A 17,780-nucleotide genomic window follows, 5' to 3' on the forward strand; every position below is an offset into this window, starting at 1 on the left:
TTTCTTTCCGAAAACCAACTCGAATGGTGAATACTTTGTGGCTGTATGTACTGTTGTATTATACGCGAAACACCAGAACGGTAACCACTGACTCCACGTGTCAGGGTGTCCGTCGCACTGTATTCTCATAAATGCGGCTAAATGTTTGTGCATATTCTCCAATGCGCCTATTGATTGATGGTGATATGCGGTTGAATTAAATTTACTTATTTTTAATAACTTACATACTTCGTCCATAGTAGCTGACATAAACTCCGTACCGCGATCTGTTGATATCGCTCCTGGGATGCCATACCTTAATATAAAATTACTTACTAGAGATCTTGCTACGCTAATTGTATCCTTACGCTGTAGGGGATACGCCTCAATGTACTTGGTCAGTTCGCACTGCAATGTGAGAACGTATTTGTTATCTTCCGCGTCGGCATCGAGTGGTCCGAGTAGGTCGAGATATATTTTCTCGAAGGCGGATGTCGCTGTCGTTGTGATAGTCATTGGCTGTCTTAAGTTCTTAGAGTACTTAGATACTTGACATTTACTACACTTTTTCACATATTCCCTAACGTCATTTTCTAAACCTGGCCAGTAGTATTTTGACTTAATATTACTTATCATTCTGCGAACGCCGGCATGTCCGCTTGTTGGTAACAAATGATAGTCGTTCATTATAACTCGTCTCTCATCTTTGTCAGTAATTCTGTTTATTTTTCCTAGGACATTTACTTTCGGTCCGGACCAACTTTTATTTAACTTTATTTCATTTACCAGAGATTTTATAAATAACGCGTTTTTATCATTTTTTATTATACATAACTCATCTACTTGTATCTCTTTACAGAAATCACCTAACATACTCACAAATACGGCTCGCGTGAAATATGACGTATAATTAAGGTTAATGTAAAGACGTAATTTATCTTTTACGTACGCAAAACAATCTTTTTCTCTGGTTATTAACTTATTTTTTCTCAATATTCTTAACTCATCTTCTGACCCAAATAACATTTCTACAGAGTTATTAGGCTTTCTTAATATTTCCGCAATTCTCGGCTGATCAGACCTTAAATTTTCGGATATACTAAGATCCATAATATTACTGTCACTCGATCCGTTATCTTGCATTAATTTTTTACTCTGGGCCCTTGTCATAACCATAATCTGTTCACTCATATTTTTTAATTCGTCTGATGTTATTGTTATCCTACTTAAAGCGTCTGCTACTACGTTAGTTTTTCCTTTTATGTATATTATTTTATAGTCATATTCCTCTAACTGCAATCTAAATTTTACTAATCTGCTGGACGGGTCTTTCATACTGAAAAGATAGAGAAGTGGTCTGTGGTCTGTTAATATTGTAAAGCGTCGTCCAAACAAATATGGTCTGAAATAGCGTACACTCCATGTGATTGCCAAAAGTTCTTTCTGAATAATGGGATAATTTAACTCTGATTTATTTAGGGGTCTACTGGCATACGCTATAGGCCTTTTGTCTTTATTACATAGCACGGAACCGATCGACTTTGCTGACGCATCTGTTTGTAAGATAAATTCGTTTTCTATGGAAAAATCGGGATATTGTAAGATTGGTGGCGTTATTAGTTTTTGTTTTAGTATGTTAAACGCCGTATCGCACTCGTCGGTCCACTGAAATATTACGTTTTTTCTACATAATTTGTTTAATGGTAAAGTTATCTCCGCGAAATTAGGGATAAATTTCCTATAGTAATTGCAAAAAGCTACGAAACGCCTAACTTCGTCACTATTTGTTGGTGTTGGGTAATTTTGTAATACTTTTGTTTTTTGTGGATCTGGTAACACACCTTCCGCCGATACAACATGACCCAAATAAAGTAATTCTTTTTTTAGAAAATCACATTTTTGAGGATTTATTTTCAAGTTAACTTTACGCAACCTCTCTAAGACATCAATTAAGTTTTTATTATGTTGATTCATATTTCTTCCAAAAATAACTAAATCGTCCATGTAAACAAAACATTTCTCGTACGAGAGACCTGACATTGCTATTGACATTACACGGGAAAATGCACTACCACTAATTTTCAAACCCATGGGGAGCCTTTTCATTCGAAATTGACCTTGACTTGTTGAAAACGAAGTGATATTTCTACTATCTTCATCCAGAGATGTTTGGTAATATGATTGTTGTAAATCAAGGTGACTAAAGTATATTGCGCCTGACAAAGAATCTAGAATTTCGACAATATTCGGAAGAGGGAATTTATCGTCTTGAATAACGTTATTTACTTTACGGTAATCGATAACTAATCTCCATTTTTTTGTGTTATCCTCTGATTTTTTCGGTACTAAAAGTATGGGAGTGTTCCAATCGCTATTTGATTCCTCAATTATGTCGTCTTTAATCATTTGTTCAACTTGTTTATTTACTTCCGATTTCATTGCTGCTGGTAATCTATAAGGCTTTGTATATATAGGTTTAGTATTTGGTTTCACGGTAATACTTTGGCTCAATATATTGGACGTTCCTAATTTATCCCCTTCTAAGTAAAAGACATCGGCGTATTTGGCACATATTGACTCGATAAGTTTACGGTCTGTATCGTTTAAATGGTCTAATTTTAAAGACGGTAATAATTTTTTAACTCGATCTACTCCGTTGTCGGTTTTGTGAAAGTTGCAAATGTTATAATTATTTAAATTTTCTAATTTAGGTAGAAACATGGGTAATTGGACGTCATGGTCACTTGTATTTAAAATTCGTACCGGTATTCTATTTTGTTTAACTTTAACTATACTTCCGGCTAAAAATATATTTTCGGCTAATTTTTCAGAATTTATAACGTAATACTTTCCCAAGTCAAGAGATTTTACTTTAATTAAATGTAATGATTCACTTCTCGCTGGTAGTGATAAACAAGTTCCGTTATTGCTACTTCTCTGAATTCGTAACACGTATCTCTCGTTCCCATCGTGTAACGTGAGTTCGTCCGTCATTAAGTCTATAATTGCGTTATATCTTCGCATGAAGTCGAGTCCGAGAATGCCATCCGCGTGACAAGGCATATCCTCATCCTGTAATATATGAAACCTATGCGTAAGCGATATCGTATTACTGTATTCTAAAGTCACGTCTGTCACATGTTTACTTGTAATTTTTCCACCTACGCCTGAAATTATAGTACCTTTTTCGTATGTCGGAGATTCTATGGGAACCTTGCTACGTTGTAAAATAGATATACTTGCACCATTGTCAATCATAAGGATAATATTTTGTCCACCTACTGAAACTCTAACATAGTCTAGTCCGTCACATATAGTCAAAACTTTATGCTCGAAAAAACTGCATCTGTGAAGGTTCTTCACTCACCGTGTTGCGTGAGGTCTGCGGCTCGTGTGTATATGTATACACATTTCCTCGACGGCCGCGGTTCCTTTGTGTACCACGTCCTCTAAAATTTGCACGCTGTCCGCGTCCCCTATAAAAATTATTAGTGGGTACAGTACCTCTGCTCATCGGGTAGCTCGGTACCCAATGATTGCGGTAGGCTCTGGCTCGAGGCTGGTAGGCATGTCCGCGCCAACCATAACGCTGGGGTTGCTGGAAACCTCTTCCGGTCATGTTCATGACCACAGGCTCGGGCTGCGGTCGCGCCAGCTCCTCGTCTTGAGCAGCTCTGACGGCTTCCTTCAATTCTGTGTACTCCCGGGCAGCTAGAATTGTACTTAATCGGCGGTTTCGCAAACCGTCTGTAAACTTTTTGATAGCCAAGGACTCATTTATCGGTCTAAGGACATCGCAAGCTTCCGATTTCCCGTCAGCTTGTGCTATTGTTAGGCCGATAAACAATTCCTCTAGTTTATCGCCGTATTGGCTAATTGACATTTCTCTTTGTGAAATGTTGTTTAATTGCATTAGCAAGGAATTTGCGGATTTCTTAGGTAGCAAATATTTTTTTATATCGGCTACTAGCTGGGTAGCGGTGTCATATGTCGATTTTAGCTTCAATTGCGCGATTTTATTAAGTCGGGTTTTTAAAACAAAAGAAATCAGCAACTTCTTTTCGCTACTATCTGTTAACATGCCATCTAACATTTCAATTCCCGCTATCATCCTTTCCACAGTTTCCTCCTTATCATCTAAAATTGGAATTAAGCTATTAGCTTCCCTAATTTCAAATTGTTTCGCCATTTTAGCTGGTTTTTCGGACACGCTTTCTATTATTTTATACTTTAAAATTCTATCGTAAACTTCTTCTATTTTCTCACACAATAATTCCGAAAACAAACATTCCTTTGACAGGTCATTTACATTAACAGAAACAACTAACTGCTTATAGTCCTCATATATTAATTGCGCTTCAGAAAATTTTATTAATCCTACTTCTTGTTGCCTTCTACACTCGCCTAATTTCCGCAGATCAACTCTAAGTTTTTCTAACTTTTCATATATACTATTTAATTTTAAATCCATACCTTTAACAACACACTTTGACGCACTGAACTCTTAACGCTTTTCACTTCACACACGCGTATCACGTAAAGCTCCTTGCTACTTCCTTCGCCTCCGATCCTTGGTGCCTAGACATCTTCTTCGGTGACTTTCGCCGGGGCTGCCCGCCTTCCAGACAGCCTGGTCTGCATCCTGCTCCAGAATTCGCGTCGCACCTCTTTTCTGACACAATTCGCTTGTGCTTTTCTCGCCAACACGCATAGTCCACAGCAGAAAATCAGCGCTATTATGACAAATAGGATGCTCACTAGTATATTATTGATTCTGGTGTGTTCATTTGAGCTCGTTGCATAGTTGCTCCCAATTGCATTCTGTGTGATGATGAACTCCCTTTCTTCCTGTTTACTGTACTGGTGCCCCATTTTCACTTTCACTTAATTTATAAACTGTCCGAAAATTCACTGATTTAAAAGTTCATCGCTCGGTCGGTACGCGCTCGCTCCGCGGTCGGTCGTTGTTTATATGATATCCGATACCATCGTTCGCCGAGGTACGTCGAGGTCACGGTCAACGGTCGCCATGAGGTATGGTGGACAGTTGGAATAAAAGACGTGAGTCTAGCTCGATGGTTATAATCAGACTGACTAAACTAACTTACATGTTCTCTCTACATCTAGTTACATACACGTATAGTATATGCACACCTCAAACGTAAGTCTTATTTTCAGGAGGCAGAACAGAGGCGTATAGACGAGCAACGAAGCAAGCTGCGCGCCGCGCAGAGGCATTCCTACCATCAGGACATGCCAGCCTCGGCGCTGCTCAACATGCATCACATTAGCACAAGGTACTTTCAGCACCTTATGTCGTTATTATAATTCATATAATTGGCAGTCTACTGTGCCGAGATTGTGTGATGTCACTTCAGTGTCAATGATATTGTACTGAAGAATAAAGTCAACGTAGACGTGCGGCCCCAACTTCACCACGGTGACAGGTGCGACAATTGTAAAACATCACTGTTGCTGGCGTCACAGGCATCCATGGGCTACAGTTACCGCTTGCCATCGGGCGGGCCGTATTCCTGTTTGCCACTATCATTGTATTATTTAAAAAAAAAACTTTATTATATCGGAAAAGAAACAGATATTTCTCTTGCTATGTTTATGACAATTGTCACAAGAAACACGACAATCGTCACGAAATTCCGACATATAACTCATTTCCTGTCAAGATTCACCAACAATTCTATAAATATGTCGACTAGAAAAAATAATTATTGTTTCACAACATAATTGTAATACATACAATTGTAGCAAAATGCCTGTCATGTTTGTAAGTATTTCTATAGAAAATATTTTATAAAATTGTTATATGTCGCTTGACATATGTCACTGAAAATTGTGGCCATGGTGAAATTGGGGCGTATTGTAACATTGGGAGTATAGCCTACATTTTTACGGGCTGCTTATGCATTTTTAACCAACTTCCATTTCATAGAAGGAGGAGGTTCTGTATTCGGTTGTGGCTATTTTTTTTTCTATGTACGTTCACCGATTACTCCGACATCCGTAGTCCGATTTGAGTAATTCTTTTTTTGTTTGAAAGGAGCTACCTCCGAGTTGGTCCCATTTTAATTTGGTTCTGTTCTGATGATGGGATCCATGAGGAATTGAGGGAACTCCACAATTTTTAAAGGCACATGCATGGTGATTTGGGTGTTTTCTTAAGCAACTCGAGCATTTTCTCCCGAAAACCACCACTTTGATGAAGTAGACCTGATGATGATGATTGTTTTGATGATAATGATGATGATTTATTAAATGTAGTATGTTCAGCGATTACTCGGGCACCTGTGATCCGATTTGAGTAATTCTTTTTTTGTTTGGAAGGAGTTGCCTCCAAGGTGTTTTCGTATTATTTTTGGTTCTGGTCTGATGATGGAATCCATGAGGAATTGAGGGAACTCCTCTGTTTTAAAGGCACGTGTAAAGTGATTTCGGTGTTTTCTAAAGTAACTCGAGCATTTGCTTCCGAACACCTCCAATTTGATGTAGTGCAAGTGTAGCCTTACCACGAGTTTGACATTGACATATTCGTTACAAGACAAGTTAGCGACGCTAACGTCTTTGTAACTTACTTTTTATTTTGCATCTCGCTCGCACTAATATGCCAGTACGAGCGAGATGCAAAGAAAGTAAGTTACACACACGCTAGCGAATAAATCAATGTCAAACTCTTGGTAAGCTGGTAAGGCTACTGATCGGGGGTTAGGGTTAGGAGTTAAGGGGTCGGGGATTAAGGGGTCGGGTAATGGTGGTTGAAGGGGTGCTGGTTGAGGGCCGAGGGGTACATGGATCAGGGGTTGATACGCTATGAGGTTGAGTGATCGGGGGGGTTGAGGGATTGGGTCAGTGGCGGGGCGGAGGATGGATTTAGTGTAGTGACAGGAATTATAATTTCCCAGACGGACTCGAGAAAATTCCAGATTACATATTTATTAAAGTAGATACACGAATTTAGTGTTAATCATGATGTTGTTTTTCATTCACGCGTCGCGCTATTAACAATGCATTAAAACTAAAAATGGAAAAATAAAAACTTTTTACAAAAAAAGAAAACCGACTTCAAAAAGGATGAAATAAAATATTATCCTTTTTAAGTCTATGCGTTACCAACTGATATGTTTGAAGTCGGTGCCAAGCCAAGTAGTAAAGAATACCCGTCAAAAATAATCAGCTTTATGACTATAAATCCCATTAGAACTGTACCATTAGAACTATTATAAATGTGTAAGTAATTCTGTCTGCCTCTTTGTCGCCTTTTCGTGGCTAAACAACTGAACCGCTTTAGGTGAAATTTGGCAAGAACGTAAATTCCTTGAATTGTTTTATATTTTGAGATGTAGTCCTCTGAATAAGGGACGGGAAATAACTTCAGTCCTAATCCCACGCTTGCGTGCCGACAAACATGGTACGGACTGTGCCAAGAAGTTTTGATCGTGTGTTCTTAGGTACAGTCGACGTCAAAGATATGTATTATACACTTTTGCACCTTTCTCCTTTGTAATAAGACGAAAAGTGTAAACATATGTTTAACGTCGACTGTACCTACAGAAAGTACGTTCATTGTAAGGCAATCCAATGTACATCCTTATCGAATTGCACCAAAATCATGGTATGCTTCAAAAGCTGGCTTGGCACCGACTTCAAACATATCAGTTGGTAACGCATAGACTTAAAAAGGATAATATTTTATTTCATCCTTTTTGAAGTCGGTTTTCTTTTTTTTGTAAAAAGTTTTTATTAACAGAACAAATTCAGTTTACTAGGAAAAGCATAAAACTTGCACTTTCAACTAATTGCAATTTCTTAATTATGATTGTGTTACTTTTCAGCCAACAACATTTGCCGCAAGAATACAAGCGTCTAATACGCGCCGATACGGACCGCCCGACCGTGCCCCCTCCCATCCGGCCCGAACCTCCGCTCAGAACCACCTCCTCCCCGAGGGAGTTGCGGGAACTCAGACCAGACATCAGAGAACAATCCCGAACGCAGACCTCGCCTAACACCAAGATCTCGCCTAGGATAGAAAGCTTGGAGAAGAGAGAAGCGAAGAGTGACCCGAGAGAAGATAAGCTCCTGAGCGTGAGCGGGAGGAGAAAGTGCTCGCATTGTGGAGAGGAATTAGGCAAGTCTCACTTTGTTATAACCAAACTTCATGTATGAAGCTCGCATGATGTGCAGAATCAGGTCAATTGAATACTTTGAGTGACCTAGGTCTCCAGCGCTAGGTCTGTCTTGGTCAGCGGTTACTTTTCCTTTAAAATATGATAGGTATCCATTTCAGTTTATAAAGTAAAATGATTTCTTCACAAGTTGCATCAGAGTTACAAATGTTTAATTGTATTGGTCTGGTGTATGTGCAGGTCGCGGGGCCGCCATGATAATAGAGTCGCTGTCGCTGTGCTACCACGTGTGGTGCTTCACTTGCGCGGTGTGCGGCGCGGCGCTGGGCGACGGCCGCGCCGGCGCCGACGTGCGCGTGCGCGCGCGCCGCCTGCACTGCCACCACTGCTACAGCGGCGACGACGGCCGCAAGTACAGCGCGGTCTAGTAGCGCTCCACTAAAGTGTCATTCTATGAAACTTACTATGTAAACAAACCGCCATGTTGAAATCATCATTCAGTGTCAGTTTCAATATGGCGGTTTGTTTACATAGCAACTTCCATAGAGTGACACTTTACAGTAGCTTACAGTGTACGCGATCGATGTGTGCAGAGGACTATAATAATTCTACAAATTTGTTTGAATTTTGACCTTGACTGCACTTTCTCAATTTATTGGTTCATCTACAGACTGCTCTTTAAAGTGCTTAAGGTATGAACAGACAAATCCCCATGGCGCGATAATTCGCCCGATGATACAATATGTAAATGTATATTCGTCGTGTGACCGAATCACGTGATTTTGTTTGTTTTAATTATCTAAGTGCCTAAAAACAGACAGTAAATATCCAAATATGTAAATTAACGTTCGCCTTCAAAATAAAAATGTACCTGAGCTTATTGTAGTCATATTAAAATCTTCGTTGTTATTGCCTTCAACTTGCAGTTTTTTGTAAGAGCTGTACTAACTAAGGATGAAAGAAACTGACGAAGATTAAAAAGATTATGACGATTTAGGTACGATTTAAGTTCAAGGGCTTGAAATAATATAGCCATGAAAAAGTTTATTGTAAAGCTGCACCATTCAAGTTTGCAACTATACTGTATAGAAATATACGGTCCTCAGTTTGATTTGCGGCTACTATACATGAGCGGCAACCTTGAATTGTGTAACTATTTTTATATGGAATGTAAGTAGCAGGAACATATGGCACAGCGACAACGGCTTCGGCAGCCTGTCGCTGTTTGTCGGTTTTTCTGTTCGTACTCATCTCCAAAACGTCTCGGCGACTCAGCTAGCTTCTGAGTCCGCTATGCACGCTTTTGTATTTTAACCGTATTTTATTACACAATGCAATTCTATTAGGTTTGGTTTGTTATGATCTTGTAATAAATCTTAATGCAAATATGATTTAGAGAAATGTATTTTGTGATTGTTGAATTCGTGAGTTTAGTCTTCATATATGATGTCAATCACTAATTCATTTTTATCTGCAAAGTATTGTAGGATTATAATTTTAGATTTCAAAGGTTAAAGGTGTTCCGTCATGTGGTCATGTCGTAGACAGTAAGCATGCTGAGAGAAAACAGCCTGAGGTAGGTGATTCGCATTATTGCAAGAAATAAAGCACTCTTCAAAAAGAGGCAAATAGCATACCCACAGCAATAAACGATCATCTTGGCAGCTTTGTAATTTTGCACTTTTTTCGTTTCCGACTTTTTGTGCCATGTCAAGTTTTTTTTATATTTTTCTTTTGATTATAGCAAGAAAGTAACACTTTTACGTTATTAATAAACACTGATCATGAGTAGGGTTGCACATAATATATCGAGTTATTTCATTTTAAATGGCACTATTGTCCTGCGAAGGAGGCCTAGATGTAGATATGCCTTTTTACACAATGCATTATTGTTAAAAAGAACAACAAAGTAAATTGTAATATTTTGTAAATAGATTTAATTTATGTCGTAGAATATGTTACAGGTTAGCTTTAATAGGTAGTATTTTAGTGTAAAAGAGACATTTAATCCAAATATGTGTATGATTTAATATTTTGTATAGTAAAATCTATAATGATTATTTTGTACTTCTCCAAGTCTTCACGTCTAATTTTGATTTTGTTTTGAACTATACCTACTCTTCGAATATTGTTCAGGTTATTAGACTTTTCCACTCTAATGCGTATATTTTTAATAAGTATATGATGGTGAGAAGCTCCAACTCCAAACTATGTAATAATAAATATTTCTGGTTTAATAGGTGGTTTTATTTTACTAAATACCTCTTTAATTATTTTATAATATGTAAATAAGTAGTAACAATAAAATTAGCCTTTTGTGTCATTGTGTCTTTTGTTCACGGTAAGTACATATTAGCAATGGCGACACACCTCAAAATTAAAGGAAAATCCTAAGTGCAATTACTTAGTTACAGCAGGGGTGCGAAGCTCCTGACTTCGGCCAAACTCGGCTCCGCTCGGCTCAGCATTGCTCCGAGCAATTATTAGGGTTGGCGCCACTTGACTTCCTTTTGCGTGCACGACCACAGATAAGATAATCACTTGAATTTTGACAACCCTAATTGGCCGAAAGGGATAGTGCCATGTATTAGAAAGGGATAGCATGATTCGACCCTGAACCGCTGTCAAACTTCGGTTTTGTAGGAAGCTTCCTTTCTGTACGGTAGTACTATTATTTATTCTGTGGTTACAGTCAGCATCAGAAGTAGCGCATCAGACTATGTACGCGTCAAAAGTATAATATCAACAATTCTCTGGTAGCTTAACAAAAAGGTAGTAATTACTTTTGGACGCGAACTGGCGAGATATACATATCTCTATTTGGAAATGTATTTAAGGGTGGCAGTTAATTTTGGCGTGTTTTCAGGGGTCCGAAACTCCTGGCTTCGGTCAAACTCGGCTCCGCTCGGCTTAGCATTGCTCCGAGCAATTATTAGGGTTGGCACCACTTGACTTCCTTTTGCGTGCAGGACCACAGATAAGATAATCACTTGATTTTTGACAACCCTAAACAGCCGAAAGGGATAGTGCCATATATTAGAACAGCATGATTCGACCCTGAACCGCTGTCAAACTTCGGTTTTCTAGGAAGTTTCCTTTCTGTACGGTAGTACTATTAATTATTGATGCTGACTGTACCTCTGCAAAGGATAGGTACCTCTAGTTTTTTTTTTTTAGCATTAGGAAGAACTTGAAAGAAGCGATCTTGGCATGTCTTTTAATTGAAAAACGCTTTTTAAAAATCAATAACTATTACTTATGAAAGCAGAAGAATATAAATGATCGTATTAGATTCATAATTGTTACATATTTGCCGTAACTTATTTTTAAAATGTATTTTTCAATTAAAAGACACATCAAGATTGTTTACCTAATTTCTAATGCTAAAAAAAACGAAGTATACACTGAACACAAACCTGATATTCAGAGAAGTTGTTTTGGGAAAGGACTAGCTAACTACTAGATTTTAATGGAATAATAAAAGTAAGACAATTACTACAATGACATTCTAGTTAATTGGATGCGATAACAAAGGCCAAATTTTTTACCAATGAGATCCGGCTTATGAATTTTATGATACTAAACCTCTAACCTACATTACAAGAAGATTAGAATTCATAAGGCATCATGTTTATCATGATCAACTAATCTAGGGAGGCAAAAAATGTCGTTGATGGACAAGTCAGGTGCTCTGCACAGTCGACGTTCAAAACATGTTTACATTTTACGGCTTAATACAAGAAGCTGCGAAAGGGTTGACATATTCTTGACATTGACTGCACTTTATGTTTGAATATTTTATGTACGGTATACCTGCAACCTACTTATTCCCATTATTTATGTTGCGAACTATAACGGAATACAACAGAAATAAACGGTAAGCTTGATTTAACTCTCTGATATAGAGGTATCCTTACAGCTAATCAGCAATTTCCTTTATACCTATTGCTTCCTGTAACGGACTAGCTGTGCGCTACTGCTTTTGTTCCGCAAATCATACTAATAGACTTGATTCTGAACTTGAAAGCAGTGTAATATTTACGGATTACCATAGGGCAGCGTTTCCGAACCTATGGGTCTAGTGGACTTTGAGAACCGCTGCCATAAATAAGACCAATAAAGCTTCAAAATTTTAACTTTTACACATCGGTTCACAATAAACCGGCCAGACCTACCAAATCAAAATAAGAAAGATAATTTAAAAAGTGCACACCGTTGCCAGAATAGCGTTATTTATCTATCTATATATATAAATGCAAGTGTCCTGACTGACTGACTGACTGACTGACTGACTGACTGACTGACTGACTGACTGACTGACTGACTGATTCATCAACGCCGAGCCGAAACTACAAAAGCCAGAAAGTTGAAATTTGCACACCAGATTGCATTTATAAAGTGTACAAGAGATAAGAAGCGATTTTGAGAAATTCAACCCTTAAGGGGGTTAAAAAGGGGATGAAAGTTTGTATGGGGTTAAAGTTTTCTTTTAAGCTAGGAATTTGAAACTTCGTAAAAAGATATATTATTAAAATACAAGAAAACTAATTTCAGCGTTTTTGAAAATTCATCCCCTAAGGTGGTGAAAAAGGGGTTGAAAGTTTGTATGGATATCAAAAAAAATTTCAAGTCGTGGACTTGAATCTTTGTATTTAGGGATATTATTAGAAGACAGGAAAAGTAATTTCAGCGTTTTGTAAAATTCATCCCCTAACAGGGTTAAAAAGGGGTTGAAAATTTTAATCCTTTACAAATGCTTTGAAACTTCGTAGAAAGGCATAATAGCCGATTACAAAAAAAAAGTGATTGCCATGTTTTTGGAAATTCAACCCCTAAGGGGGTTAAAAAGGGGATGAAGGTTCGTCTTCGGGTGCAAATTTTATTTTAAGCTAGGAACTTGAATTTTTGTAAAAAAGTATCAAATTCAAATACAAGAAAACTAATTTCAGCTTTTTAGAAAATTCATCCCCCAAGGTGGTGAAAAAGGGGTTGAAAGTTTGTATGGATATCAAAAAAAATTTCGAGCGCGGGACTTGAATCTTTGTATTTGGGAATATTATTAGAAGGCAATAAAAGTAAGTTTAGCGTTTTGTAAAATCCATCCCCTAACAGGGTTAAAAAGAGGATGAAAGTTTGTATGGGGTTAAAGTTTTCTTTTGAGCTACGAATTTGAAACTTCGTTAAAGGATATATTATTAAAATACAAGAAAACTCATTTCAGTGTTTTTGAAAATTCAACCCCTAAAGTGGTGAAAAAGGGGTTGAAAGTTTGTATGGATATCAAACATTTTTTCGAGTGGTGGACTTGAATCTTTGTATTTAGGGATATTATTAGAAGACAGGAAAAGTAATTTCAGCGTTTTGTAAAATGCATCCCCTAACAGGGTTAAAAAGGGGTTGAAAGTTTGAATCCATTACAAATGGTTTTGAAACTTCTTAGAAAGGCATAATAGCCGATTACAAAAAAAAGTGATTGCAACGTTTTTGGAATTTCAACCCCTAAGGGGTTAAAAAGGGGATGGAAGTTCGTCTGCGGGTGCAAATTTTATTTTAAGCAAGGAACTTGAAACTTTGTAAAAACGTTTTAAATTAAAATACAAGAAAACTCATTTCAGCGTTTTTGAAAATTCATCCCCTAAGGTGGTGAAAAAGGGGTTGAAAGTTTGTATGGATATCAAACATTTATTCGAGCGCGGGACTTGAATCTTTGTATTTGGAGATACTATTAGAAAACAATAAAAGTAATTTCAGCGTTTTGTAAAATTCATCCCCTAACAGGGTTAAAATGGGTTTCAAAGTTTAAATCCATTACAAATGCTTTGAAGATTCTTAGAAAGGCATAATAGCCGATTACAGAAAAAAAGTAATTGCAACGTTCTTGGAAATTCAACCCCTAAGGGGGTTAAAAAAGGGATGAAAGTTCGTCTTCAGGTGCAAATTTTACTTGAGCTAGGAACTTGAAACTTTGTAAAAAGGTATTATATTAAAATACAATAAAACTAATTTCAGCGTTTTTGAAAATTCATCCCTATGGTGGTGAAAACGGGGTTAAAAGTTTGTATGGATATCATGCATTTTTTCGAGCGCGGGATTTGAATCTTTGTATTTGGGGATATTATTAGAAGACAATAAAAGTGATTTCAGTGATTTGTAAAATTCATCCCCTAACAGGGTTAAAATGGGGTTCAAAGTTTGAATCCATTACAAATGCTTTGAAACTTCTTAGATAGTCATTATAGCCGATTACAAAAAAAGTAATTGCAACGTTTTTAGAAATTCAATCCCTAAGGGGGCTAAAAAAGAGATGAAAATTCGTCTTGGGGTGTAAATTTAATTTTAAGCTAGGAACTTTAACTTTTTGGAAAAAAGGTAATAAATTAAAAAACATGAAAACTAATTCAAGCATTTTTGAAAATCATCCCCTAAGGTGGTGAGAAAGGGGTTGAATAGTCATATGCCTTATGGGATCAATCAATCAATCAATCAAAATATACTTTATTCATGTAGGCCTAGCAACAAGCTCTTATGAATCGTAATTAATCTTAATCTAATTATCAGAGCAATTTATTGATGTTAATATTATTCCATAACAAAATTGGATTATTATACATGTAAAATTTAACACTAAGAATTTCACAAAAGGATCGTCAAACATTAAAAAAAAAATTGTATAAAAAAATACTAGTCTAGAATTTCTAGAATAAAATCTAAATGTCAAAAAAAGCATAAGTAACAAACAAGTAGATAGTATTACATCGGAATATCAATTTCCTCATCAATAATCAAATATACCTAATAAATAAATAATCATTTCGAATAACAATTAATCCCACGTTGTATTATCATTCATGTAGTCCTGTGTGGTATAATAAGCTTTGGAAATAAGTTTACGCTTTACATAATTCTTAAATTTATTAATAGATAATTCAGTAATATGGTTTGGAAGTTTATTATAAAATCTTACACAATTACCCATGAATGATTTTTTAATTTTATGGAGCCGAGTGAAGGGCACTGCGAACTTATGTTTATTTCTAGTATTAATATTATGGATTTCACAATTTCTCCTAAAATTTACAATATTTTTATGTACATACAGAATATTCTCATAAATGTATTGACAGTGCACTGTCATTATGTCAATTTCCTTAAATTTATCTCTAAGTGAGTCTCTATGATTCATTTTGTATATTGCTCGAATAGCCCTCTTCTGCAGAACAAAAATGGTATTTATCTCTGAAGCACCGCCCCACAGTAAAATACCATATGCCATAATGCTATGGAAGTAACTAAAATACACTAATCGAGCTGTTTTCACATCAGTTAACTGACGGATTTTGCTCACTGCAAAAGCTGCAGAGCTCAGTCTATTCGAAAGAGTAGCAATATGGGGCCCCACTGGAGTTTAGAATCTAAAGTTATACCAAGAAAAACTGTACTATCAACTAATTCCAATTCCTCATCCTTCACAATGACACTTGCTTGCACATGCCTTACGTTACTACTAGTGACAAACTTAATACATTTAGTTTTTTTCTCATTTAACATTAAATTATTAACATTGAACCAATTTACTACTTTTGAAATAGCATTGTTTACATCATTGTAAGCTTGTTGCTGTCGTTTGACTTTGAAAATAAGTGAGGTGTCGTCTGCAAACAATACTATATCATGGTGGGTCTTAACAAGGAATGGCAAGTCATTTATGTAGATAAGGAACAGGAAAGGCCCCAATATTGACCCCTGTGGTACACCCATAGAGACCAATGACCCAGGTGATCGCTGTCCATTCACATCGACCCTTTGTATTCTATCATTTAAGTAGGACTTAAGTAAATTCAGTGCCGATCCTCTAACGCCGTAATAATGAAGTTTCCTGATTAATGTTTCATGACAAACACAGTCGAAGGCCTTAGATAAATCACAGAAGACACCTAAAGCATCTCGTGACTCCTCCCAGGCATCGAAAATATGCTTAATTAGCTCAACACCAGCATCGGTTGTTGAGCGACCCCGTGTAAAACCAAACTGCTTATTATGCATCAAATTATTAACGTTAAAATGTCGTACTAATTGAGAAAGAACTAATTTTTCAAAAATCTTGCTAAATGTTGGTAGCACAGATATCGGTCTAAAGTTAGTGGGGTCAGAGCTGCTACCGGATTTAAATAAAGGAATTACTTTACTATGTTTCATTAGATCAGGAAACTCGCCGCAATCAACACTGTTGTTAAATATAACTACCAAGTCAGGCGCTACAATTTCTACTAAGGATTTGACAGCATGGACAGAGACTCCCCAGAGGTCACTAGTTTTTTTGACATTAATTGATTTAAACGCCTTTATTACATCTGAGGTACAAACATGTTCAAAATGAAGGTCTCCACAACACTCTGGAGCGTTATCTTTTAATAATGTAACAGCAGATGAGGGTGATGAATTTAAATCCTTAGTTGTAGATACTGGTACCTCGGTGAAAAATTTTTCAAATTCTGTAGCTACTTCTAAATTAGAATCTATAATTTTGTTATCAATGTTTAGTTTAAAAAGTTCTTTAATTGTGTGTTTCGAACGACCAGTCTCCACATTTATTACTTTCCAGGTTGTTTTAATAATGTCTGAACTACTTTTTATTTTCTGACTTAGATAATTTCGCTTAGCTGTATGACAATCTACTTTAAACTTCTTCGAATACGCCTTCACCTGTTCTTTAAATTCATCACTCTGATTAAACCGCCGTTCCTCATATAAGGCATACAGTTCACGTCTTCTTTGATGTAAGTCCGCAGTAGCCCACTCACTAAAAACTGATGCACCACTAACTACGACCGATTTTGAGGTGAATATCGCATTATAATGATTCATAAAAGTGTGAAAGAATGAATTATACATACTATTAGGACTCATATCGGAAGACAAAAAGGGTAGCGCCTGAACTAAACTTAGCTTCATTCTTTCCACGCGGTCCGAGGTTACTGGTACAAAAGTTATTTGTTTTCTCATGGTATTTTTCCTAAATGCCTCAAATACCATTAATTGACCTAAGTGGTCAGATTCTAAATTGCTGATAACTTTTTTAGCAATAGGAAAAATATCTGTGAAAATATTATCTATACAGGTTGCACTAGTAGCAGTCACTCTAGTGGGCTCCATAAACATGTGGTTGAGATTACAAGATTTAAAAAGATTCAATAATCTACAAGACATTGTTGAATTTTCCATAATATTTACATTAAAGTCGCCGCATATAAGCAATTTCTTACTAGAAGATGATATTTTACGTAGGGCAGATTCCATTATGTTTTCAAATAATTCAAAATTACTTAATGGCGGCCTATACACACAGACAACAATAAATTGCTCTAATTCAACTGCACTTAGTTCTATAGTCCGTTCAACAGACATGGATACAATGTCCTTACGTTCCTTAAATTTTAACTGACTATTTAATATAATTAATGACCCACCATGTATGGAACTAAGTCTGGTGAACGAACTTCCCGCCTGGTGATTATTAAATTGGGGCATTAATTCATTATTATGTAACCAATGTTCAGTAAGACATAAAATATCAATATTAAAATCATTCAAAAAAAGTTCAATCTGCAAATTTTTTCCTCTAATACATTGAATATTTTGATGCACCAGGTGGATATACTT

At 36.6% G+C, this 17,780-nt stretch overlaps 1 protein-coding gene across 4 annotated transcripts in view; it reads left to right on the forward strand.

The window, feature by feature from the left end:
- LOC134666949 (LIM domain only protein 7) overlaps nucleotides 1–10,357 on the forward strand; it is a 207,024-nt gene extending 196,667 nt beyond the window's left edge. For all 4 annotated transcript variants that reach the window (XM_063524261.1, XM_063524272.1, XM_063524278.1 and 1 more), the window contains 3 exons: nucleotides 5,158–5,276; nucleotides 7,827–8,122; nucleotides 8,361–10,357. In XM_063524261.1, coding sequence (XP_063380331.1) covers nucleotides 5,158–5,276; nucleotides 7,827–8,122; nucleotides 8,361–8,548 — 603 coding nt within the window. In that variant the 3' untranslated portion in view covers nucleotides 8,549–10,357. The remainder of the gene's footprint in view (nucleotides 1–5,157; nucleotides 5,277–7,826; nucleotides 8,123–8,360) is intronic.
- Nucleotides 10,358–17,780: the final 7,423 nt, after the last annotated feature.

The sequence above is a fragment of the Cydia fagiglandana genome, chromosome 1 (genome assembly GCF_963556715.1).
Source record: "Cydia fagiglandana chromosome 1, ilCydFagi1.1, whole genome shotgun sequence".
Classification (NCBI taxonomy): Eukaryota; Metazoa; Arthropoda; class Insecta; order Lepidoptera; family Tortricidae; genus Cydia; species Cydia fagiglandana.